This window comes from Lygodium microphyllum, chromosome 18, assembly GCF_053477565.2.
Source record: "Lygodium microphyllum isolate KBCC chromosome 18, Lygodium_microphyllum_v1.1.10, whole genome shotgun sequence".
Taxonomy (NCBI): domain Eukaryota; kingdom Viridiplantae; phylum Streptophyta; class Polypodiopsida; order Schizaeales; family Lygodiaceae; genus Lygodium; species Lygodium microphyllum.
The window spans coordinates 57,352,900-57,379,285 of NC_141152.1; the positions used below are offsets into that span (position 1 = coordinate 57,352,900).

General features: G+C 41.4%; 1 protein-coding gene across 3 annotated transcripts in view; it reads right to left on the minus strand.

Moving 5' to 3' along the window:
• Nucleotides 1-22,191, minus strand: part of LOC148020914 (NAD-capped RNA hydrolase DXO1-like) — a 66,913-nt gene extending 44,722 nt beyond the window's left edge. The window contains exons 1-4 of one of the 3 annotated variants that reach the window (XM_087698725.1): nucleotides 22,037-22,191; nucleotides 21,753-21,898; nucleotides 21,107-21,297; nucleotides 20,826-20,891 (exon numbers count right to left, since the gene is read on the minus strand). In XM_087698725.1, coding sequence (XP_087554851.1) covers nucleotides 20,826-20,891; nucleotides 21,107-21,297; nucleotides 21,753-21,898; nucleotides 22,037-22,098 — 465 coding nt within the window. In that variant the 5' untranslated portion in view covers nucleotides 22,099-22,191. Of the gene's footprint in view, nucleotides 1-20,825; nucleotides 20,892-21,106; nucleotides 21,314-21,752; nucleotides 21,899-22,022 lie in introns of those variants that run through there. The other 2 variants (XM_087698727.1, XM_087698728.1) reach the window with 2 other exon arrangements.
• Nucleotides 22,192-26,386: the final 4,195 nt, after the last annotated feature.

The window sequence follows — 26,386 nt, forward strand, 5'->3', positions numbered from 1 at the left end:
GGGACCAAGTACCCTCTATGGTTATGACACCTGCAGTGTCTCCTCAACCATTGTGACCTTTGGGATTTTGTAGCAGCCCCTCACCCCAACCTACAGTGGATCCTCGTGATGGTGTGACCACAGATTCAGAAACTTTATGGGATCGATTGAATGCCGAAGCCTGCTCTTCTCTCCTTTTGAGTTGTACAGATTCTATGCTCATGTATGTTCGACATCTCCGCACTACTACAAAGATTTGAAGAAGATTGGCACCTCTCTTTCGGATCCACACATTTGGGCATCGATTATCTCTTAAGTTGAAGCTATGACTGCTTTTTGTTATTGCAGACTCCCCTACAATGAGGGATCACATCCACAAGATGGAGAAGATTCGGGATAAGCTTTCATTCCTTGGTATAGACATTTCTTCGGAGGACCTAGCTATGACACTTCTCTCATATCTTTCGTCATCGCTGGCATATGATGTGTTCCACACTAGTCTTCTCACTTCTCGTAGCTAGGAGACTTTCGCTTGGGAGGGGCTAGTCCCAATGGTTCTTGAGCTAGATGTGAGTCACAGTGAGACAGATTCTTGTGAAGCCCATGCACATGGCTTTGCTTATGCATCTTTATCTATAGGTAAAAGACAAGCCAAGCAGAAGAAAGGAAAGAGGAAGAAGTTGGAGTCATCTTCCAACCCTAATACAAATTTTGTGGAGAAGCATAGAGGATATCCCACATGTCTTCATTGTGGGAAGACCTCACACCTTGAGGAGAAGTGTTGGAGGATATACCCTCACCTTCGTCCAAAAGTAAAGGGTGGTCGGAGCCTTTGTCTACCTCTACTTCATCACCCGCTATTACTATCGAGTCTGTGTTTCTACACATTTGTCAAGTGGAGGGGCCTTCTTTGTCTATCTCATCTTTTGGGCAGCCTTGGCTCTTTGATAGTGGTACATCAAGTCTTATGACCCCCCGAGTGATTTGTTATAGGTTCTCCATCCATTTGAGGGTATTGTGACTGCTACTGACATTTCTTTGGTGCCTATTAGTGGTGTTGGCACCTTGCCTCTATTGTCTTACCATCCATCAAGCTCTGTTTTTTAGCTCCTATATGTTCCTGACTTGCGCTTTCCTCTCCTCTTAGTTTATGGCCTTCCTAGACTTGGGACCCACATTGTCTTCATTGAGTAGGCCATCTTTGTTGTGCATTCTTCTACAAGAGCCGCTTTTGTGACATGTTGGCCGGAGAGGGGACCCTCCAAGTCAGTTTTCTATTACCGCACCTATTCCTAATTGTGCACCATCTATTTTACAAATTCCATTCCATCCCCCACCATCTCCTCTAGTGGTTCCCTCATATCTCCCATCCCTTTGAGAGGGCAACAATATTCATGATGCAACTATGGATTTCTTGGTCCCCTATGTTTCAGAGGGGGCTTCCCAAGATCATGAGAAGTTTCTTCAAGGTTTTCAATCTCCTTTGAGCCTTTCTTTTACGCGCATATCCTTTTTCTTCATCATTGAGACACCATTTCCTACCACTTGGCCCTTGGTCTCTGGTGTTTCTATGCAGCTTATGGCGTCTTCAATAGTTCCTCGCTATCGTCTCATAGTTGGGTTAGAGGCTTGGTTCGGCCATTCCCGACTATAGTTTTCAAAAGTAACCCGTTCGAGGCCTCTCCGTTTCCATTGCCCTTTGGTGGCCTTCCATTTGATCAGATGTTTATATGGAGAGGGTGCCTTGCTCCTTGGTGGCTAGCCTTCTTCATCAACGGACTACATCAGCATTGGCACTCTTTTTGATACCCTGGGATCCACATCTCCTTTGGCCCATCCAGGATCTGAGAGGGGGTGTTATCAATCATGTGTGCCTTATGTGATCATCTCTTGCCAAAGAGCCTCAATGTAAGTCAAACGAGGACATTAGAAGCTCTGACATTGTCTTTGTCTGTCATTTTATGTGTTTTAGACACTTTAGATAGAGGGCACATTAGTGCATTTCTTTTTGTGCACTTTTGCCTATTTTTTAGAGGTTTGACCCCATTTAGGGTTTTTCCTCTTTTCCGCCTATATATAGCCAACCTGTCCTCCCACTTTCATTATACGTCATTGATCCTATGTGATCAGCCAGCCCTTCTCATTCTCTCATCCCCCTGCTACCATCTAGCGTCCACATTTATGCATAGAGTTGCGTGTTGGGACTGACCGCTGCAGCCTTGTACCTTCAGCCATTGTAGTCACATTGTTCCTTCTCTCTCTTGTGTTTTTTCTGTCTTCTTCTTCTCTCTATGTTCACTTTCCTCTTTCCGTTACGCACTCTCACAGATTCATGATTCAATACAATGCGTACTAACATTAAACATAGCATATATATTTATATTTATCATGGTCCCTTATCCATGACCAGAATTAACTTTATCTATGAAAGAAACCATCAAGAGATACATGCATCATGGAGGACAACTTAAAACACATCAATATCCAAGTCAACATGTCAAATTAAGTCTATGATAAATGTTGGTTGCAAGAGTTCAACTACATAATTTAGGATGGGGATTTTTTTGAAAATTTAAAATAGGTGTTTATACTTTTATGAAATGTGAAACAAGTTCCTAACATTATGAGATGGGCTTCTTGAAAACTATGCTCTTAGCTTTGGGTACAATGAACATTGCACTAGCCATACAAGACATGGCCAAGACCTTGGAATTATTGACTACTAAAGGTCAAAGTGAAACTTCCAAATTCAATGGCCAAAAGAGAGTGATTGGAACTTTGTTTTCCCCCGAGAAAAGAACAATTTGATAAATGAATCCCCTCAAAACAAAATATCCTAAGGTAGCATTACAAAATTAGCCCACCCTATAAGGGACTTCCAAAACAACAAAAAACATAAAACATAAAAAGAAGTATGTTGCAAGGCTTGAATGAATAGTCAATCAAGAGATCATGCAAGAAAGTGCCAAAATCCCAATCCCTAAGAAAGCATCTCTTCTCCTCCTCATAGTCTTCGAACTCCTATGGAGGGTGTGCATAGCCTTTATCCAAAGCTTGGAGAGTCAACTCTGAATGGGAAACATCTAGCACAATATCCTACTCAAGAGCTGACCAAAGACAAGATAGGAGTAAACCCTAAACAAACTCATAATTGCAAGTTGGGCCTTTGTACATGACCCAATCAATAGTCACATACTATAGTGTGTTTTATGCCATTAAAAACCATCCTCAAGGCCCTCCTCTAAACCTCCTAAGACCCTAGGCCAATCCCATGACCAATCTCTCTACATCTCCTCTGGCTCTCTACATCTAGCACATGCAACTGAGTCCCTATCATAACCAAGCCAAGTGTTGTAAAGAAAGCACAAGGAAAACCCATGGTCACTCTAATACCATGAAAATAAATGATAGGGGTTTGCAGTGGAGATGCAGTGGGGGGCCTTGGTCTCCACATCTCTAGGACCGAGGCTAAGGCCTAAGTCACAAAGTCTAGCATTGATAGAGTGAACAAAGATGACTATGATGTCCTAGTTGGTCAAGTAACAATACCTGTGAAGAAATCTGCACTCTAGATGAAGTGAATGAGACACCAGATAAAGTTGGACAGCATTGAAGAGAGGGAAACGTAATCCTCTTTAGCTATGGGTGATGACAAGCGTGATCTACACGTGCAGATTTAACAAAAACGGAATCGTCTATAAATGGAAGGACTTGTAGCAACAAAACACAAATATCTACTAGCTGGGAAAGTTCTAAGAAGGCCTTCATGAGCAGCAGCAAAAACAAAATTGCCAGCACAAGGACAAACCTAGAGCAACAAAAAGGCAAATGATTGTTGGCTGGAAAAGCCTCTAGGAAGGCCTCCAGGGGCATACCCTAGCAGCTCGCCATGTGTATAGGTCCCTCATGCTTCCTTCTACTAGAGGCAAGCACAAGTTTCTTGGCATTCCTCATCGTACAAGCTAATTTGTGGGACATTCTTGCTCAGAGGGGTAAAAGGAGGGCGAAAGTGAGGAAAGTATGGTGCACTTTACAGTGTTCTGTGATGTCCTGGCAAGTCCCATCTCCTCAGATGTTAGTTCTCTATATACATGATGCTCACTCTTGAAGAATGGTGCAACCACATGAATAGTCTCATCTAAGATCTTCTCTTGAATGAAATGGTATTATATCTCAATGTGCTTTGACCTAGCATGAAACACAGGGTTCCATACCAAAGCAATGCAACTCTCATTATCACAATGAAGTGTCATAGAACCTTTCTACCAGCACACATAACCCAAAAGATGTCCTGAAAGCTGTGGTCTAATGTGAATCTGATGATATCCACTTTCCAAATCAATAAGGCTCAATATGACTGGCCTTGCAACCTATCCATAACATTATCAATCCAAGGAATCGAAAACTGATTATTTATCATGATCTTTATTTAAAGCATAATAGTCAATGCACATACACCATGAATCGTCTCTTTTCCACACCAAAAGCACGGAGAACAAAATAACGATGAGTTGGGATGAATTAACCCTTTTTCCAACAGCTCATTCGCCTAACCCGTTATTCTCTCCTTTGCTAGGCTACACTTACCTTGTGGGGTGGCTTATTAGGAGGGCTACTTCTAAGGATAAGATCTATGCCATGATCTTCTGGCCGTTCAAGTGGTAGTTATCCCAAAAGTGACCATGAAAAGCAATCACTATACATTTTAAGAAATAAAATAAAATCTTTCTCTAACTTAGACATATTTCCAATGTTTTCATTCTCAACCTTATCCTTAGTAAAAATCAAGTATACTCAAATGTGATTTTTCATTACTATAGAAATGGCAATGGCCAATACAACAAGGACACATTCCCCTTTCAATCTTACATCTGTAGATTCAAGTCCCTACTTGCCGAATCTAAACAGGAAACACATATCACTCATGTGCCCTCTCTAACCGAGTTTGCTCACGGTTTCTCACCCTGCAAACTCTCCTTCCATCAAATCTCGCTCATCAACTAGCTACAAATAGCTGCCCACAGCCCACCAAGCAAAAAGAATACCAAAAGAGAATAGTCGGAACATGAGGTTCACCACGTTGTAGTCCAGATGAGTGTTGTGAGTTCCGAAGCTCTAATGACTCCACCAACCTCCACACTTCTCACTTCGTCGTCCCTCGCGTGTGTGAAGTAGATCTTCTTGCTCGTTCGTCCAAGCCGAGATGGTTTCACTCTCTCTCTCTCTCTCTCTCTCTCTCTCTCTCTCTCTCTCTCTCTCTCTCTCTCAAGGTCCCTCAAGCTCTCTGCACTTGAGTACTTGGAGGAGTGTTGACAGACTTGGATGTTCCTTCACCTGTAGGTATTATCTCCTTTTCTTTTCCTTTTGACGATGAAGATATTTGGTGCACATTTAGTGTACCTGAAGAAGGGGAAGAAAAGTGGGATGCCCATCCCTTCTGTAACCTTTTGTTAGAAAAGCTAGACCAATCTGTTACACTGTTAGCTGTAGGAACAAGTGATGAAGTAGCATTTGTAGTCAAAACAGAAGTTGATCTGGTTGTAGATTTTTGAATCTGCTGACAAAGTACAAGTAATTGATTTGACAGTTGTTGTAAGGATTCTATTTTTTCAATAAGTCCTATCAATGCAAGATGAGTCCAATTCATTGCTTGAATCTCTGCTATCCAAGAAGCATTACCCTAGGGACGCAAATATGGGGCTGCCATATATTGATTGCCTTTGTATTCAAATTCTTGTATTACATTGAGCACAGATGTTGATGAAGATGCTCTTTATAAGCTTTCTGCAATCCTGAAAAACAGCTTGAATAACTTGGTCATGTGAACATGGTTAAGTATGGAACTCCAAAGTATTAGCCTTCTAAGATGGAGAGATCCTCGACTGGGGCTACACAAGAGGTCTTTGCAAAGCTTTTTTTGGAACAAGGGTATCTGTTATCTGCTTCTGGGGAAGCAACAAGGTTTTTCCCTTTATGTTTTGCACCTTGATTACTTTTAGGGGTAACAGTTTTTTTTTCTTTATGGATGGAATATCTAACTGCCATTCATAGGGCAGTTCTATTTCTGACCAATTTACACAGTCAGGTAAAAACCTCTGTGTAATTTCATCAGACTTCATTATAATAGTATGGCCTTTATCCTGTGAAGAGTTTACTCCTTCTACTACCCTAGGTATGGCTAAAGACATGCATCTAAATACCATTCTATATTGTATTGCAAGATGAGCAGATGACGCTTTCTTCTGTAATCCCATGGTTCTAATGTGAAGCATTAGTAATTCAGGTAAGCAGGGATCATCTATTGCAATAACATAGTTTGGGCGTAATTTGAAGAAAATTAGGCCATTAAAAAGAGGTGATACTGCTGCTCCTACTATTATATCATGTAAATTAAGATGTCGGGTATCTAGTACTGCTGCCATGCAGGATGCATTTAAACCACGACAAAACAAGGGGCAAAGGAGTAAGATGCTTAATTATATTTTTAATATTTTGGATTGCCAGTGTGTGGATAGGTTACCAATAAAAATTATCCTTTCTAAGCAGGGGATATAGATCCTTGGAATAATTGGCAATATTTGGAGTTGAAGAATTAATCCAATTTAAGCAACCAAGGAATTGTTGAAGTTGCTTTACACTGGACATGTTGTCCGGCATGTCAAGAATTTTTGTGAGCACATGATCCTGTAACTTGATCTGTCCTTGATTAATTTCTATACCCAAAATTTCTACTGAAGTTTGGAACGTGATTGATTTTGTTGGGGACAAAACCATTCCTACATCTTCGACTGCTTCAGCAAATTGGGAGAGGTGTTCCAAATGTTTTTGAACTATGTCCGAAAACATAATTATATCATCTATGTAGGTTAGGGAAAAAGGGAATTTCCCGAATATTGAGTCCGTCCATTCCTGGAATTTGGTAGGGGCTATTTTTATCCCAAAGGATAGGACAATCCATTGGTAATGCCCTTGTGGCACACAAAAGGTTGTTTTATATCTGTCTTCGGCCTTGATAGGTAATTGCCAAAAACCAGATTTTAGATCAAATTTGCTAAAGATATTTGCCTTCTTTAGTCTCGGGGAAATAGGGTGGCCATGCTTATTTAGTGGTTTATAATTGATCACCATCCCTTTTTTTACCTCTCTTCTGCTCTGAATGTTTGTTGACGTAAAATGCCTAACAAGCCCATGGCGAGTTTGTCGACTCTGTCATTCCTTTTTCCATAAGAGATTGTATTTCTTCCCTGCATAGTTCTAAATCCTCAGCCTTCATTCCTGAGTGCACTGCTTTAGTCGATGTTGCATTTGGTTAGATAGATAATGAGATAGCATATTTGTCTCTCTTCTCCCTGAAGACTAGAGGGTCTTCATGCGTGAATGTCTTCAAGTGATCCTGTATTTGCTGGATTTCTTTTTCTTTTTTCTGGATTTCAGCTTTGATCCATTGAGCTCTAGAAACTTCTTTTGACGGGGCATTTGATTCTAAGATAGAGTAGATTGTTCTACCTATCTTTGGTAAAAGAGACAAGTCCGCATTTTTCCCTTTATGGGAAACTATAAAATGGTCGAACCAAAATGTATACAACACCAAGTGCTGTAAAATATCTATACCAATCAGAAGGTCATACTTCATTTGACGCATGAGCTATATTTCTATAGGGACTTTTATTGCTCCAAGATGTAAGTATGCCTGTGTTACATGTATTAGTGTGATTTTTTTGTTATTGAAGAGCTCCACTATGATTGGAGTAGTGATCTTTATACAATTTTTTAGAAATAGCTCATAAGGGGCTATTGTCAAACTTGAGTCTGTATCCAATAATGCATCAACAAATAGTGAGAACTGTGGCATATTTTTTAACTGTACACAGACCATAGGTATAGGTCCACCTGTATCAAGAGCATTAACCTTGTGAACTCTGGATTGGGTTAGCCTTACTTGGTTAACCGGGATTCCTGGAGTATTCATAGAAGAAGTATGAAGCTCTTGGAGAACAACTATAGTTCCTTGAGCTATTTCTTTTTGGCTTACCAGTATCCTTTTGTAGACCTTGCATAGATAGCGAAGTTCTTGTTGCATTAACAAGAAAGCATTTGTCATATCATTACCAGCTTGCTGTTGGGAATAAAGGCCCTCGTGCCTTTAAATGTGCTCAGGTGTGAACACACCCATAGTACTTGTACTTACACACATATATCTATCTAAAAACCTAGAGGTACACACTCGTCCGACCAACGTGCTCACTCTCTACGATTGCTCTCTCTCACTCTCTCTCTCTCTCTCCGCGACTAATGAACACCTGCTGTCTCAATCTTCATGCCTCTCCCGTCACTACAAACTAGTATCAGAGCCATCAGCATCTGTGCGCTTCCCGAGATCTGACAAGACCAGCATTCTTGACGACCTGTGTGTCGGCCTAAGGCAGAAGGCACGTGCGCAGAGGGTGACCAGTGTGGTGACTAGGCAACGTGTGGCATCAGGCAGGTATAGATTGCCAAAGGTTCAAGCGGACAGGACCAGCGGGCAGCACCAATCAACAGGTTCAGGCAGCTAACGAGATGGCAGCAAGGCATTGAACGAGTTGACGACAAACAACAAACGACGTCAGACAGGGACGGGGCTGTAGGCACCAGACAGGGACAGCAGGCATCAGACGAGGATGGGGCTACAGGCGCCAAACGAGGACAGCAGACGTCAAATGGCGACAATGACTTGGCAATGACAAGGCACGCATGCATCAAACACACCACGCCAGCGACCAGGCACCAACGCGTGGCGTCACGAGATGGCGGTCGGGTAGGAGACGTGACGCTAGTAGGTCACACGACCCATCCCAAGGTCAACAGGGTCACAAAGTTTTTTTATTTAAAATTCTTCTTGAATTTTCCCTTGGCCTGACGAGGGTTCGCGCATAAGCACAGAATTCGAATTTGTGCATATTTTGGCTCGAAAATTTAAGGCTTTTCCCGGAATTGGAGATTATGATGAAGAGCAAGATCATTTGTCTCCAAATTGCAAGAATTTTGTGACACTTTGTCCCCGACATATAGGGCTTTTCATGTACATGCACAAATTGGCTGAAATTTACACAATTTCTCGACATTGATGCACATTGGACCCCATGCAATTTAGGGCTTTTGCAATTTTGGCAAAATCTATGCAACATTTGGTCATTTTATGTACATGCAGGTTCAATTCCATGCAATTTGGACATCAATACTTGGTAAAATTTGGGGTTTTTGCTGAAATTGCTCTATTTTGGCAAAATTGGTCTGTTCTATGCATGACAGAGAAAATGTAGATGTGCGGTTGATGCTTTGAGCACAAAAAATTTTGGGGCTTTTGACCATGCGTGTCAAATTTTATGCCCATGGGTACATGTATAACAGATTTTGCAACTAAAATTTGGAATTTCTCATGTAATGTGATGCATATGCCCTTGGAACAGCTGTAATCAGTTGTTGTGGAATGCTGTAGCACATGGTTTGGTGCTTCTGAAAATTTAATTACAGATCTGAAATCTGTGCTTCTACGTGGTTATTTATTGCTGGTTGGTACTTGTTTGAACTTGGTCACTTGGGTGACAATTTTGGGCCTGCTGTTGGGAATAAAGGGCCATCGTCCCTTTTATATGTGCACGGGTGTGAACACACCCTTAGCACATTGTACTTTCATATATATATATATATATATATATATATATATATATATATATATATATATATATATATATATATATATATATATATATATATATATAACCTAAAGTGGTACACTCGTCATTGTACCGAAAAACGTGTTCACTCTCTACTCTGCTCTTTCGCGCTCTCTATCTCTCACTGTGCATACGATAGTCTACCTCGATCTTCGTGCCTAATCGATTCCTACAAACTGGTATCAGAGCCAATGGCTCACTCAAGCTGTTGAGAGGTGCAGGCGACACGCAGAGTCTCGTGTAACAATCTTGTGGACTGTTGAGGAGCACGCGAACGGGTAGTAGCAGGCGTGACGGGCTGCAAGCATAGTCAACACGCGATAGGCGATAGGCTAGAGACCAGGCAACAGCGGGAGCAGCTGACGAGCTTGGATTGGGTGGGACCAGCGGGCGGACGCTGACAAGTCCAACCAACGGGACTACGTCGTGGACTAGTGGGTGGGCGCGCGACCAATGAGACGGCGCCTGGGTAGGCGACGTGACGCCTGACGTTGGCATGGGTCAACCGACCCTGTCATATTCCAATTTTTTCCTTTTTTTTTCAAAGAGAAATTCAGATTCTACCCCTTCTTGACGAGGTTTCGCGCGCACAAGCTCAAAGTCTCAGACCTGTGCAATTTTGGCCCAGAAAGTTGGGGCTTCGCCAGAGACTTAGCAATGTTCATGAAAAATTGAGGCATTTGCGTCGAAACTGCAGACATTGTGCGCATTTGAATTGGGGATTTCGCCAAAATTGTTGAAATTTTTCTCATCTAAGTGAAATTTCTCAACATTTGGCCCAGAAATTTGGGGCTTTTCCCAAATTTGGAAAATTTGATGCATGACAAGTAAATTTGTCTCAAAAATTGTAAGAATTTGTGACATTGTCCCTGACATTTAGGGCTTTTCACGTACATGAACAAATTGGGTTGAAATTTATCCAATTTCTTGACATTGATGCACATTGGACCCCATGCAATTTGGGGCTTTTGTAGTTTGGACAAAATTCGTGTAACATTTGGTCATTTTATGTACATACAGGTTGAATTCCACACAAGTTGGACATCAACACTTGGTAAAATTTGGGGGTTTTGCTGAAATTGCTTTATTTTGGCACAATTGGACAGTCCTATGCATGACATAGGAAATGCAGATGTGTGTTTGATGCTTTGAGCACAAAATTTTCGGGCTTTTGATTGTTCGTGTCAAATTTTATGTCCGTGGGTACATGTAAAACAAAAATTGCAGCTGAAATTTTGGGATTTCTCATGTAATGTGATGGGCATGCCCTTGGAACAGCTGTAATCAATTGGATAATGCTGTAGCACTTGGTTTAGCGCTTCTGAAAATTTAATTACAGATCTGAAATCTGTACTTCTGCGTGGTCATTTATTGCTGATTGGTACTTGTTTATACCTTGGTCACTCGGGTGACAATTTGGGCCTACATTTACTGGTTTTTTTTGTCACAATTGGGCTGAAAATCATGGCTGGCAGCAATGACAGCAGTAATCTAATGCACATAAAGAAGCTTGAAAGCGCACACAATTTTGCAGTTTGGCAAAAGCAGTGCTACAATATCCTGTTACAAAAGAAGCAGGCAAAGCTGATCAAAACCAAAGGGGCAAAGCCCGCGGACATGGATCAGGATGATTGGGATGAGTTGAATGAGCTTGCATGCTCAACCATAGAGCTATCGATTTCTGATGCCTTGTTGTTCAACATTGAACGTTTGGATTCTGCATATACTATATGGACTAGGCTGGAAGAACTGTATGCACAGAAGAGTGCTGCAAGCAAAGTGTATTGGCTGAAAAAGCTTATGGATTTGTGTATGAAAGAAGGTACAGCAATGTCTACTCACTTGAGTGAGTCTAACTCCATTTTCAGCCAGCAGGTTGCCTTGAAGTTCATGATTGATGAGGAATTTAAGGCTACTTTCTTGCTTTGCACTCTACCAGAGAGTTGGGATACATTCAAGACTGCTATGAGCAATTCTAACGTAATCCTTTTGTATGCTGATGTAGAGAGTGCTCTACTTATGGAAGAGATGAATCGACAGAACAATGCATCCAGTAAGTCTTCCAGTGCTTTCCATACTAGGGGCAGATCACAGCAAAAGGGCAAATATGATGGCAAGGGACACAGTAAATCACGTGGCAAAGATGTCGAATGCCATCATTGTGGAAAGAAGGGTCACTTTAAACGTGACTGCTACAAATGGAAGAAAGAGAAAGGAAAATGCAAGAAAACAAATGATAGCAAGGAAGAGAAGAAGGGCAGTCAACCTAAGAAGAGCAGTGTAAAAATTGAAGAGGTGAATGTAGTCACTCATGATAGTGACAGTGGGAGTGATGTACTCTTTGTCTCTTCACACTTTGGTGCACATGCTTTACTTGCAGATACAGATAATGACATGCATACCTAGATTCTTGATTCAGGTGCTTCCTTTCATGTCACCCCTCATCATGAGTGGTTTTCTCCCTATACAGGGGGTCGACATGGTGTTATACATCTTAGGGACAACTATGCATGTGAGATTGCAGGCATTAGCAGTGTGCAGTTACAGTTTCAGCATGGCTCTGTCTTTACAGTTCAGCATGTATGGCATCTACCTCAACTCAAGAAGAGCTTGATTAGCACAGGGCAGCTAGATAATGATGGTTTTCATACCACCTTTGGTGATTGAAAATGGAATATCTGTAGGGATCTACGATTATTGCCAGAGGTTGCAAGAGTGATACTTTGTATCCACTTCATGTATCTAGTGTGCGTGACCATGTTGTTGTCGTGACTGAGCAACCAAGTGTTTCTTTGTGGCATGGCCGGTTGGGACACATGAGTCAAACAGGAATGAAAGTGCTTTCTCGTTTGGGTTACTTGCCTTGTCTTCGTTATGCTGATTTTGAGCATTGTGGTCATTGCATTTATGGCAAATATGCACAGACGTCACATAAAAAGTCTCTTTCTTTGAAATCTTCTCCTCTAGAGTTAGTACATTCGGATGTATGTCAAATGCCATGATTATCTTTAGGGGGAAAAAAGTATTTTGTCACCTTTGTCGATGATGCTACACAGAAGGTATGGGTTTACCCTATTCATAGCAAGGATGAAGTGCTTGACAAATTTAAAAAATTCTTGGTATTGGCTGAAAATCAAATAGATAAGACACTTAAGTGTCTTCGCTCTGACAATGGTGGGGAATATGTGTTCATATGCTCATCTGAAAGTGTTTGGCTGCGAGGATTTTGTGCATATCCGTAAAGAAAAACGCAGCAAACTTGAGCCAAAGTCCTATAAATGCATTTTCCTAGGATATGGTAACGAGAGTGAAATGGGATATAAATTGTGGGATCCCGAGAAAAGGAAAGTAGTACGCAGCAATGACGTTATCTTCTGGGAAGATCGCATGCACAAACAGCCCGAAAAGACTGAGGAGGTCCATAGGGTTGTATTCTGGGAAGAAATACCTTTTGGACAGCAAAATGTGCCCGCTGTACAACAGCAAATACCTGTAGTAAATGGACCTGTAATTGCATGAAATGATACTGGAAATGATCAGCCGGCTATTGCCCATGAAAATGAGCCATTACATGTGCAGGAACAGCCAGGACAGCAAAATGTTAATGCTGATTTGCAGGCTGAAATGCCAGGACAGCATGCTGAAAATGGAAATTTGCAGGAACAGCCAGCAAACAATGACCATTGGGTTAGGAGATCGTCTAGGGCTACTAGACAACCTGACAGATTTGTTCCTGGTGCAAATTATGTGGCTGATTATGTCATGTTGACAGACTATGGTGAACCATCTTGCTTCAAGGAAGCAATGGACAGACAGGACAGCAAGAAATGGTATAAAGCCATGCTATAAGAGATGGAATCTCTTGAAAAAAATGGCACTTGGGACTTGGTGCAATTGCCTAAAGGGCAGAAAACCCTTCCATGCAAATGGGTTTACAAGATGAAAGTCACTTCTGGTTCCTCACCCAAGTACAAAGCAAGATTGGTTGCAAAGGGGTACAAGCAGAAGCATGGAATTGACTTTGATAAGATTTTCTCTCCTGTAGTCAAGATGACTACATTGAGAACCATTTTGGGCTTGGTTGCAATTGAAGATATGGAACTCATACAGATGGATGTAAAGGCTGCGTTGTTACATGGTGATCTGTATGAAGACATATATATGCAGCAGCCTGAAGGGTTTGTGAAAAAAGGGAAAGAGAAGATGGTATGTAAACTCAAAAGGACTTTGTATGGGCTGAAAAACAAGCACCAAGAGAATGGTATCATAAGTTTGATACATTTATGCACTCCCAAGGCTTTCATAGAAGTCAAGCGGATCACTACTTGTACACCAAGAAGGCAGCAGATGGCAACCTGATTATCTTGGTTTCATATGTTGATGACATGTTGATTGCTGGCAGGGATATTCATGCCTTGGACTCACTGAAGCAAAGTCTTCATGGCAGCTTTGACATGAAGGATCTTGGTGATGCAAATCACATTCTTGGCATGCGAATACTCAAAGATAGATCTAAAGGCTTACTCTATCTATCTCAGCAGGAGTATATCTCCAAAGTTTTGCAACGTTTCAATATGGAGGGAGGGAAAACAATTGGGGTTCCATTGCCTCCATATGTGAAACTCAGTGCAAAGGACAGCCCTACATCTAATGATGATAAGGCTGAAATGGCTAAGATACCATATGCTTCAGCTGTTGGCAGTTTGATGTATGCTATGGTCGCTACACGTCCTAACATTGCCTTTGCAGTGAAAGTGATTAGCAGATACATGGCAACCCCTGGCAAAAAGCATTGGGATGCAGTGAAATGTGTTATGAGATACCTCAAAGGCACAAAGGAGTTGTGCATCTTCTTTGGAAAGCAGAAGGCATCTGTTGTTGGCTTTACGGATACAGACTATGCTGGTCATGCGGACTGCAAAAAGTCCACTTCTGAGCATGTGTTAACTTTCATAAGAGGAGCAGTCTCTTGGATCTCCATGCTACAAAAGTGTGTTGCATTGTCTACTACAGAGGCAGAGTATGTGGCTGCCACTGAGGCATGCAAGGAGGTTTTATGGCTTTCACGTCTGGTGGGAGAGCTTGGCATCACAGAGTTACTTGTTCTCCATTGTGATAGTCAGAGTGCTATCATGCTAGCACCGAATCTTGTCTTTCATGCAAAGACAAAGCACATACATGTGAAGTATCACTTCATTAGAGATGTACTTAACAGCAACAGCATTGAGCTTGTCAAAGTGCATACAAATGATAACCTTGCAGACCTTCTCACAAAGGGTCTTCCAGCAGAGCAGTTTGCTCATTGCCGACAGATGATGGGAGTTGGATAGATATACATATTTCAGCTTTGTACATACCTAGACTTAGCTGATTCTTTTCTCCTCTTAAGGCACATTGCCTTTAGGTGGAAGGTTGTTGGAAATAAAGACCCTCGTGCCTTTAAATGTGCTCGGGTGTGAATGCACCCTTAGCACTTGTACTTACACATATATATCTATCTAAAAACCTAGAGATACACACTCGTCATTGTACCTACAAATGTGCTCACTCTCTGCGATTGCTCTCTCTCACTCTGTCTCTCCGCAACTAACGAACACCTGCTGTCTCGATCTTTGTGCCTCTCCTGTCACTATACTTGTTGGATTCCTGAAGTGATTGGAACAAATAACTCGAGGAGCTCGGATGCAATTCTTGGTTGGTGAAGACTTTCCAATTTATGGGGCACAAACATGTTTGCTTGACCCTTCGTCTCTGGTCCAAGTGTACCAGATTTCGGCAAATCATGAGGATTTAAAAAGAATTCTTGCCTAATTTTGTTTTTATATTTTTTGTTTTTTAAAGAGGAAGTAGATGAATTATCAGAATCAGATCATTCTGATGTGCTTTCGTTGATCTGCTTGCCTTTTGATTTTCTCAAAAGTCATTTTTGGAGTTGAAATAAGCTGTAGAAGCAGATGCCATAAACTTATCTTTTTTTCCTGGGAAGTGTGAGTCATGAGCATTTACTGGATGAAAACTGGAGGGATGGATGATATCATCATCTAAATCTTCAGTTATGTCCGAAGCTATGTCTTCCTCTGTAGATTCATCTGCAATATGCCATGAAGTGCTACTGCTAGAGGATTCAGTTGTTGATGTAGTAGATCCTATGGATTCTTCTGTTGTATTACTGTCACTATCATAAGAATAGCAACTTTCTGTATCTGAATAGTGTTCAGAAGAATCATATCTATATTGGTGTGCATTCACTTTGGTAGAGTTAGTTTAATCCTTTCCCTTTTTGAGACACTTGTTAGCCAAATGTGAAGTACTTTCACAAATGAAACATTTTAGTTCTTTCTTTTTGGATTTTTTCTCAAATTATTTATTCTTATCATTTTTATGATAAGACTTGCCAGGTTGATGACAACGGAAATGTCAGAAAGACTTGTGACCATATTCTTGTTGGTTATAGTAAGACCTGGAATTGGAATATTTCTTGTAACGGGAAGAATGTCGATGCCTATGGTTATTGTGGCCACTTCTGTAGTAAGAAGTATCACAATTGCATTTTTCACAGCCAAAGTCTGCATCATATTTAGAGGCATACTTATAGATAGATTGTGGGAATTTCTGATTTAATTGTGTCATCTTTTGATGGTGACACACTTTCTTGATAGTCTATTCGATGGTCTGAATAATCTGACCAGCACTATCTGTAAAATCCCGATTTTCATTCTTCATCTTTTGTTTGCAGTAGAATGGAATGGGTTCTAGGAGGTGCACATGCATTACCGTACATGCCACTTTGTGCCTGAAGCATCATGCCAATGCTACCATATATGGAATTATGTATATTATCAGCCATATCCGAATACACTGGGCCTTGCACACCATGCATTGGTCACTGAATACCATAAGGAGCTGTGCCATACATTCCCGTATGAAGTCCCCGACCCACCATAGCATGAAAAACGGTGCCACCACTAGAGTATCCTAGCTGCTCCATCAGTGCATGTATGCCCAATTGTCCAAAACACATTGGATTGGCACTTCCAAGATGGCCTCGCATTTGGGTATCCAATCCCACTAGTACCATTTGCTTCTCATCCCAAACCTTTGGTATATCTTTAGGCTACAGCTATGGCTTTCTCCTTCCTATCCATGTTGTAAGTCTATTCCAAGATTAAGCATTGCATTTTCTCCTTCACTACGTGCATTTTCAGAATGAGATGCATCATCACAACTTGATATCATCGTTGCAACAGAATATACTTGCTATAAATGCTCAACTAAACACAATTTCAACACTAGAGAAACACTTCTGACCTTCAATCAAGTGCCCCAAGCCTACCAAGTCAAGGGATTCGATGGTATTCGAACAATGGAACCATGAAACCAACCTTCCTCCTCACAAAGGGTGGTAATAACTTGATTTAACAATAATTACAGCAAGTAAATAAATCACATAAACTAAAATCCACACTTGATCACTTTAATCTTAGACAATGGACAACATATTGGCCCCAAAACTAGCACCCCTTGTGGAATTTCATTATCTTCAATTGCAAATGGATTGAGTACAACCAAGATTCTAACCTTCTCCACTAATCCAAGTGCTACTTGCTATCATAAATGACCAACAAGCCTTCAAAGTAATTTGCCCCCTAATTTGCTAGGGGATTAGCCTTTACCCATGCTCCTTGGGAAACAAATTAGCCCCAAATCCAATGCTAGCTAGCCGGCCTTTTTAATTCTCTTGAAATACCCTAATCTCTAGCTCCAATGGTTGGATTGCTATAAAACTTGAAGTAAAGCTAGGAAAGACTAGAGAAAGAGAGAGAATGTAGAGAGAGAAATTCAGAGGTTTGTTGTAAGAATTTGGTGAAATTAAGCTGCTAACCCAATTTTCCAACCTCAAATGCATTCACTAATAGTTTCATCTAGTCGAGAATATGCAGTCGCCTTCACCAAAAATGGTCTCCAATGGCTAAGAAATAGCCCGAACAGCAAGTGGCGATAGTCCAACACCTCTTTCAACAATTCCAAAATGCAAAAACGACATTTCCTTCTCCCTTCAACCCCAATTCAGCGTTCCCAAACTTACATGGGAAAGTTTTGCCAAGTGGCAGCCTTCTAAATTGAATTTCCACCATTATCTAGCCCATTAAATTAATTTTAAGAATATAAATTTTAAAAAATAATTTAATAATTATTTATGTGCCCATAAACATAATCTAACCAACCAATAGTTAAATTGATAAACCAATTTGTTTCCCAAGTATCCTTGGGCGGTTATTGACCTTGAGACCAACATTAATTAATTAATTAATGCCTAGTCTCTAATGTCACCACTAACATTAGTGGCCAATAAATTGGTCTAGGCCCAAATCTAACACCATGTACCACCTAGTACATGTCATGCATAACTTATTACAACTTTTACCTTTGGCACCAACTAATATCTCGGAGTCCTGGTGAAAGTTGAAAGGGTTAAGCAAGAATGAGAGCACAAGCAGAAGAAGAAGGCAAAAGCTATGGAGATTGGAGCAAGAAGAGAGAACAAGACCGTATGTGGGAACTCCAATAGTCACAATGTGTGACCAACCTTCCCTTATTCTATTATCATAATAAGAATAAAGAATAAAGTGACAATGATAGGTGGCAACCACCTATGGTATACAAGTGTGCGAGCAGTAAATACAAGATAAATATAGGCGACTAGACACAAGTAGCCTTTAACCCCCAACAACCTCCCACTTAAAGACAAATGTGCTTGAGTGAGGAGGAAACAAGAAAAAAGTAAAAGTATAATTTGTACATATAAATACAATTGGATGAGGAATAGACATCTTATCCTGCACCCATCATCTTCCTAAGGCATAACATTCTACTAGAAGACTTCTAATGAGCAGATCTGCGAAATTCTTATCTATAGAGATCTTGACAACCTCTATTTGCTTGTCGTCAACCACCTCTTTGATAAAGTGGTAACAGACCTCAATATGCTTGGTCTTCACATGAAAGACTAGATTGCATGCCAGCTTGAATGCATTTACAAAATCCGAATGCAATGTAAGAGTCATATCTATGATATCAAGGCCTACAACCAAGCAGCTTAACCATAGGGCTTCCTTGCAAGCCTGCATGGCTGAAATGTACTCAGCCTCAATAGTAGACAAGGCAGTGTATTTTTGTATCCTAGACATCCAAGAAACAACACCTCCAGCAAATATAAAGACATAGCTAGAGATAGACTTCCAACTATCTGCATGTCCTCTATATTCAGAGTCTGTGTAACCCATGACTCCAGTATCTTGGCTGCCCTAGCAAAGGCACAAGTCTACAATGCCTTTAAGGTATCTCATGATACCCTTCATGGCATCCTAAAGTCGTTTACCATGTGTCTATATACAATGAGCCATAACTCTCACTGCAAATGCTATGCCAAGTCTAGGGGTGGCTATCATGGCATACATCAAGTTGTCTACTACAAATGCATATGGAGTCTTGGCCATCTCAACCTTCTTATCATCTAACTATACTTTTATGTGCATTTCATGGCCTTTATGGGCACCACATTTAGACCATTTGGCAGCCATTCACACTGGCCGACATAATTCTCTCGATCTCAACACCACTATCCACTATATAGACTTCCACTCCTATTTCCATCATTTTGGCATTGTGTTGCATCCTTGGACAGAGAGATCAGAGACACTGTGGCGGGTCACCGAGTGTTGGTTACCCTAGTGTTATTGTCCTTTGTTCTCATGCTTTCATTATGAATTCCATTGCTCGTTCATGAGTTCTATCTAAGCTCATTGTTCTTTCTTGTTCACCATTCATTGTGTTGTTTTCATGCCTTGATTTTATTGCTTCCACTTCAGTTGTCCACTCTGACAGATTTTTGGGCATTTGTCCTACAACCAACTAAATATCTTTCTTTGAATAATTCTTTTTTGAGGCTGTTCTTATGGAATTAAATTAGGCTGAAATGTATGATACTTTATCTGAAATTAAGGCCTTTCATTTTACTTGCTCAACAAGACAGCCAACCAACTACACAGTCCCCACTATATTGACTGCACACAATGCATAAGGTGTGATCAGGGTCTTATAAGATTTAAAGATGGTTTTGGTTCTCACACAGATTCTGTAACTCAAAAGCAAGTACCATGAGTTGCACATAGCTACCTTCAATAGCTCATTTCAAATGGCCACCACATACACTGTCTCGTTACCATCTCTTTGAGACATTATATCCCTTCTAGTGCCTAATATGGAGTGCAATGTCTAATGCCCACCATGGCTGCTTCTCATAGTGAGAGCCCAATGACTTGACATGTATGGGACTATTGGTGAGAGAGAGTCACACTGGGTGATGGCAGCCCAAAACCTCTGGTTCCTTCAACCATTAGTGAGAGGAGACATATTGCTATTTTCCAACAACACCCTCAGTGTGCACTTGAAAATGAACCACTTTTTGGTCAATGAAGAATCAATGATAATGCCACACATCAGCTCCAAATTCCATCATGAATCAAGATCCCAATTTTAGCTCAATTACTCAGTATTGGGTTGCCAAATCTATTCCCCCTTTCTTCCAATGTGCAGTCAAGGTCTCAAAAACAACAAACACCTCACAAAAGTATAACAGGGATGATCCATAATACTAATTTAGTTGTCAGATTTCCTTTTTTTGCAAGTACTAAGCATCTAAAATATGGCTATAATTTACATGGAAAGATAAAATTACTGTGGGATGATTAAAAGTTTGTGGCTTGGAGTTGATGGTATCTAATCATGGAAAAAGGATCCAGCTCGGGCATAGTAGGAGCATGAGCTCATGAAGTTATGGTTTAGTTGGATAGTTTACGGGGAAGAGTAAAGATATCTCTAATGATGTAGGCAAATGGGTTTCATATGTGATGTCGGGATTGAGAGCCTTCTGAACTATGATCGTACTTATATTCCTGCAGATGGGTATCATTAGTGTAGCAGAAAGCTGTAGTAAATTTGAGTGCATAATCTATCATATATGAACTAATTCAGACTGTAAGCCTGGAATTGCAAGTCAGGAACAACCATCATGCATCATAAGCATATTTGTGCATATTTATGAAGGTGATAGCCAAAAAAAGAGCATACCAGGCATCGAGCATCACAATAGACACTGCCATCTGTTGTCCGACTGAAGCAAGCAATTTCACAAGGCTGCACCAGAATATTTCAAGGAGAGTCACCAAAAATGTGTCCAATGTTTCCTTAACTCAAACAGTGTGTTTTTTTTTTTTGAAACTAGCACACTTTGGTAGTGATATAAGCACAAACCACAACTTTTTAGCAAAAGCTGGCAAGAGTGATTCTTAGCCAAGTAAAGACATTGGCATGTAAGCAAAGCTCCTAAGCAATGAGGCAACGAGATATACCTCTTGAAAGGGTGGACAAGTATGAGCCAAAGTTTCCAGGTTGTTTCCAAGCTTCATTTCAGCCACAAAACGATCATCCACACTACGACGGCCTCCTTGATATCTACCTGTGTTACTTGCAAACCGTCCAGGGCGACCAAAGCTTCCCCTAAAACTGGAATGTCCTGTAGGCCACATGGAAGGCGGAAGCTCTGCAAAAAATTGTACCTACCATCATAGTTAAACAAATGGTCCACCAAATCTGGGCACAGAGCCCAGATATATGGGAAAATTAAACACCACAAGCCATGTGCATGTATATACTGTCCATTCCTTCCCGTTGCCTACCACAGACTTTCTCAGGACATCAACAAATGGACAGCTATGTCCATTTACCACAAAAGGCAATGTATAACATGCTGCCTGAGAACATCAACAAACAGCCAGTTGTGTCTATTTACCAGAAAAGGCAATGTAAAACTTGATAGAACGATGTGCACATGTATTCTAGACTCCTTGCAGTTGCCTATCACAGGCTTACTCAAGACATCAACAAATTGCCAGCTTTGGCCATTTGACTACAAAAGTGAATGTGGCATTTACCAGATAGAGCTTAAAATAGGTAGAAAGACCAATGCAAGATAAACCTACAATCAACAGTACTCACCAGGAGGCATCAGAGGGCTGGCAGCTTGGCATTTCATGTAGTCTTCATTGCTTGGCCCAAACAGATCATAGTCATTGTAGTCTTCTTCCTGAGTGTCCACCATTGCTTCAATCAGAGCTTCGGGGCCAGTTAAAGAGCACCACCGCCTGTGCAGATGCAAGCTGAGTACATCAAAATTCAATTCTAGTGGTTTTTGATTAGCAAGACAAGAGAAATTCCTACTGGTTTCCAAGTACAGCAGTTTGGACAAAATCTGTTGGTCATTCGTACCCCGGAGATTTTACCTTGTCTGTAAGTTGGAGGTTACGGCTATGCAGACGCGTCTGCAAAACATGTGCAAAAGCATGTAATCATGTTTCTTTCTTCACAGTTCTTTCAAAGTTTCACGGTGAATAAAATATAACTCTGTTTTTGTTTTGCGTTGCTCTAAATATCGTAAGGCACCACTTACTCCAAGTCATCAAGACGCACCTCCCATCCTTGAAAACATCTCTAAATGTGAGACTAGAAAGCTTGTCGTCTCTAAGTCGTAAATAGCCATCAAATGGGTAGACTGTATTGCCACACACAAGTAATTGTTAAGCTTTGCCAAATGAGCTGAAGAACCAATTGTTTACGCTAGCAAAGTGTGTGTGCATTCAAGCTGAATTCTATTCTTAGGGACCGCTCAATGTTAATTTGCATACAATATTGTAATGCAATGGTGGACATCACAAATGGGGTGCTAAATCAATGCATACATGCATAAGGAGCCAATGCATGTTGCTACAATTGATAAGTGATCTCACAGTTGTATAAAACGGCCATATGCCACATGCCACTTAGACACAAAACCATGAGCCATATAAAACCTAGGTCAAACATCCAATTACCAATAATTGAGAGACGAAGAATACATTGCACTTGCACATATCAACTTAAGGAAGTTGTTGGAGGTGGTCATCATATAAGCAAGGTTATTGGTGCATTTGCACATATCAACTTATCAACTTAAGGAACTTGGAGGTGGTCACCATTATTAGTGGAACCAACTCAATTTCAAGAGTTTCACATCGATTGCATAGTCAATCAAGACCTTAACATGGAAGGGAGCTTGGAACATGCCTAAAGGAGAGGGCCACGAACATGGTTTGTGAAAAAGAGGAAGTGTCATGACTTGTGGGATGCTTTCTGAGTGAGGGAAGGTGTATCACTTTGTGGCTAGTATAGGGTGATTCCTAGTAGAAAGTGACTCACTTCAAACACACAATGTGTGATAGTTTTAATGTGAGGAACACTTGTGTTGCACTTACATTTATGGAGTGGGTGGCATGGCAAAGTATTGGATCCACACTCTTAGTACATAAAGGGGGAAAGACTCTAAGTTGAGAGCATTATTTGTTACAGGAAGACCCACTGCGGATGCATAGGGAATCTTGGCCATCTCGGCCCTCTACTCATCTGTCTGTGCACAATCAGCCTGTGATACCTTCACATAAGAAGGCAATGGACAACCAATAGGTTTTACATCCTGTATGCGGAAGCGCTCAAGGACTTTATGAATGTACTCCCTCTGTGACAAGTAGAGGAGTCCCTGATGCCAGTCGCATCTAATGCGCATACCAAGTATGTGAGCGGCCTGTCCCAGATCTTTCATCTCAAAGCTCTTCTTGAGCTAAGCCTTAAGAGCATCTAGCTCATCATGAGTTTTCCCTGCTATGAGTATATCATCCACATAGAGGACCAAAATCAATAAAGAACCATCACGAGCTTTCTTCATGTAAAGACACGGATCCATAGCACTCATGCTGTAGCCCTGTGACTGCATAAAGGCATCAAATTTATGATATCACTTCTTAGGTGCCTGCTTCAAGCCATAAAGACTTTTCTTCAATTTGCACACTAGGTGCTCCATGCCAGTTTCTGCAAAGCCCTTAGGCTGCTCCATATAAATCTCATCATGTAAGTCCCCATGTAAAAAAGCCGTATTGATATCCATCTTATACAAATCCAAGTCAAGCTGAGCAACCAAAGCCAAGACTAAGCGCAAGGTGGTCATCTTAACCACACGAGAAAAGAGCTCATCAAAGTCCACACCATGCTCCTGCTTAAAACCCTTTGCTACCAATCCAGCCTTGTATGTCAGCTTGGGGTGTCCAAGGGTACTTTTTAGCTTGTACACCCACTTGCATGGCAAAGCCTTCTTGCCCATAGGCAAGGAAACCAAAACCCAAGTGTCATTCTTATGCAAGGAGTCTATCTCAGACTGCATAGCCCTCTCCCAGGAGTGATTGTCACCCCTGCGCATAGCCTCATCATAAGTGAAAGGCTCTCATGCATCTGTAACCAATACATAATGCATCGAGGGCTGAAATCTATCAAGTGGACGTTTGTCTCTAGTAGACCGTCTCACGGCAGGCTCTCTGCTACTTGCCCAGCTGCCTGTCCAACACCCTAACCATGAGCATCTGCTGCAGCTGTAGGCTGTCTAATTGGCTGTGAGGGAGCTCTCACCTCCTCCTGAAATATGACCCTGCGGATCTCAACAACTCTCTTAGGCTATTGATGCATCTTCTCTTCATGGAAGACTACATCATGACTGCGGATGACTTTCCGCGCCTGCGGATCCCAGAGGCAATAACTCATCTCACCAACATCCCCATAACCAAGGAAAATGCATTTGACACTTTTAGGATCCAGTTTACTTCACTTGTTCCTGGGCACATGGCAAAATGCCTCACATCCAAAGACACGAAGATGTGCATAAGAGGGAGGTTGTACTAACTGCCTCAACCCAAAAGCTCTGTGGTAGGCCTACATGGCTAAGCATACTGTGTACACGCTCTTGGATGGTTCTATTCATATGCTCAACCAAACCATTCTGGGGGGGTAGGGGGTGGTCAACTGACACTTAATACCCCTCTCATCACATAATTGCTCAAAAGCACGTGAGACATACTCACCCCCATTACCTATCCTTAGGCATTTTAGTCTATACCCATACTAGTTCTTAACCAATGCAAGCCATCTCTGAAACACAGCCAAGACATCGGATTTAAAGTTAGTGGGATAAGCCCAAACTTTTTGTGAAAAATTATCTATGAAAGTAACAAAATACTTGGCGCCACCCATAGACTGACAAGGCATGGGCCCACAGACATCAGAATGTACCAATGCCAAGGGCTCACTCATGCGTGGCCTACCAGACTTCTTATGCGTAGACCTAGTCTGCCTGCCATAAAGACAATGCTCACAAGAATCAAAACATGCATAATCAAGGGGCGGTAAGTACTGCAAACCAGAAAGCATTTTCATTCCCTTCAAAGACATATGGCCTAAACGTGCATGCCAAAGAGATACATGTGGGATAGAACCCACAGACAAAATATGATCAAGGGAAGAAGTTGATACAATCAAGGGATAGAGGTTGCCAGCCTTAGCACCTCTCGCAATCACAAGTTTGCCACGAGTGATCTTCTATGCAGAGTCTCCAAAACATACATGGTATCTTGCTTCATCAAGCTGTCCAGCTGACATGAGACTGCGTGTCAAAGCAGGTACATGACGTACATCCTGCATAACAAAACTATTGCCAGAAGGAAACTACATCCTAACAGCACCGATGCCCACAATATCAAGAGAGCTATCATCACCCAAGCGCACAGAGCCCGAAACAGTACAGTATGAATGAAAGCACTCTCAGCAAGGTGTCACATGAAAGGACGCACCTGAGTCCAAGAGCCAACACTGTGCATACATAGAGTGTATCTCTGTCATCTGCGAAGCACTAGAAGAAGCTGCAAGGATATAATCATTATCATTAACATCCTCAGGCTGCATAACATTAATCTCTTCAATTTTAACACTGGACTTTGCAGGCACTATGCTACGATCAGAAGACTTATCCTACACTTTGTCTTTCCCCTTATCTTTGCGCCTTTCATTGTGCAGTTCATGGCATTGTGGCCTAATATGGCCCTTTTTCCCACAATGGTGACAAGTAACATCTACATTCCTGCCACGGGATTTGCTACGTGACTTCCCACGAGACTTGGACTGAGATTTTTGAGAATCCCGTCCACAGCCCCACAGCCATTGCCATTGCTAAGCTTTCCATATCCATCATTCCTGCCTCTAACTGTCATAGTATGCAATACATGAGAGGCATCCAAATTCTTACGGTTAACCTTTTCCTGCAAAAGAGCACTCTCAACATCTGATAATTTCAAGGTAGCAGTAGAGGCACATAATGCAATGCGGAATACATCCCATGACTCATTAAGAGTACCAAGCAAGAAAAGAGGAGTGACATCCTTTGCAAAAGTGATGTCCTGCGAAGTCAAATTCTTGAGTATAGCATGGAACTGGCTCAAGTGAGCAGACATGGTCACATTCTCCTTCATGCGTAGGTCCATAAGTTGCTTCAGCCACATCTGACTCGCTGGACTTTTCTTGTCATAGAGATTCTTGATTTTATCCCACAACTACCATGCACTCTGTTCTTTCTCAAATACATTGTAATGAACTTGTTCTGTGAGAGATAATACAATAGTGGACTTGCATAACTCATCAAGCTCAAGCCATTCCTCATCTGGTAGGATGCCCGCTCAACCTCAAAGGTTTGATCTGCGATTTCTGTACCAACACCTGCCAAA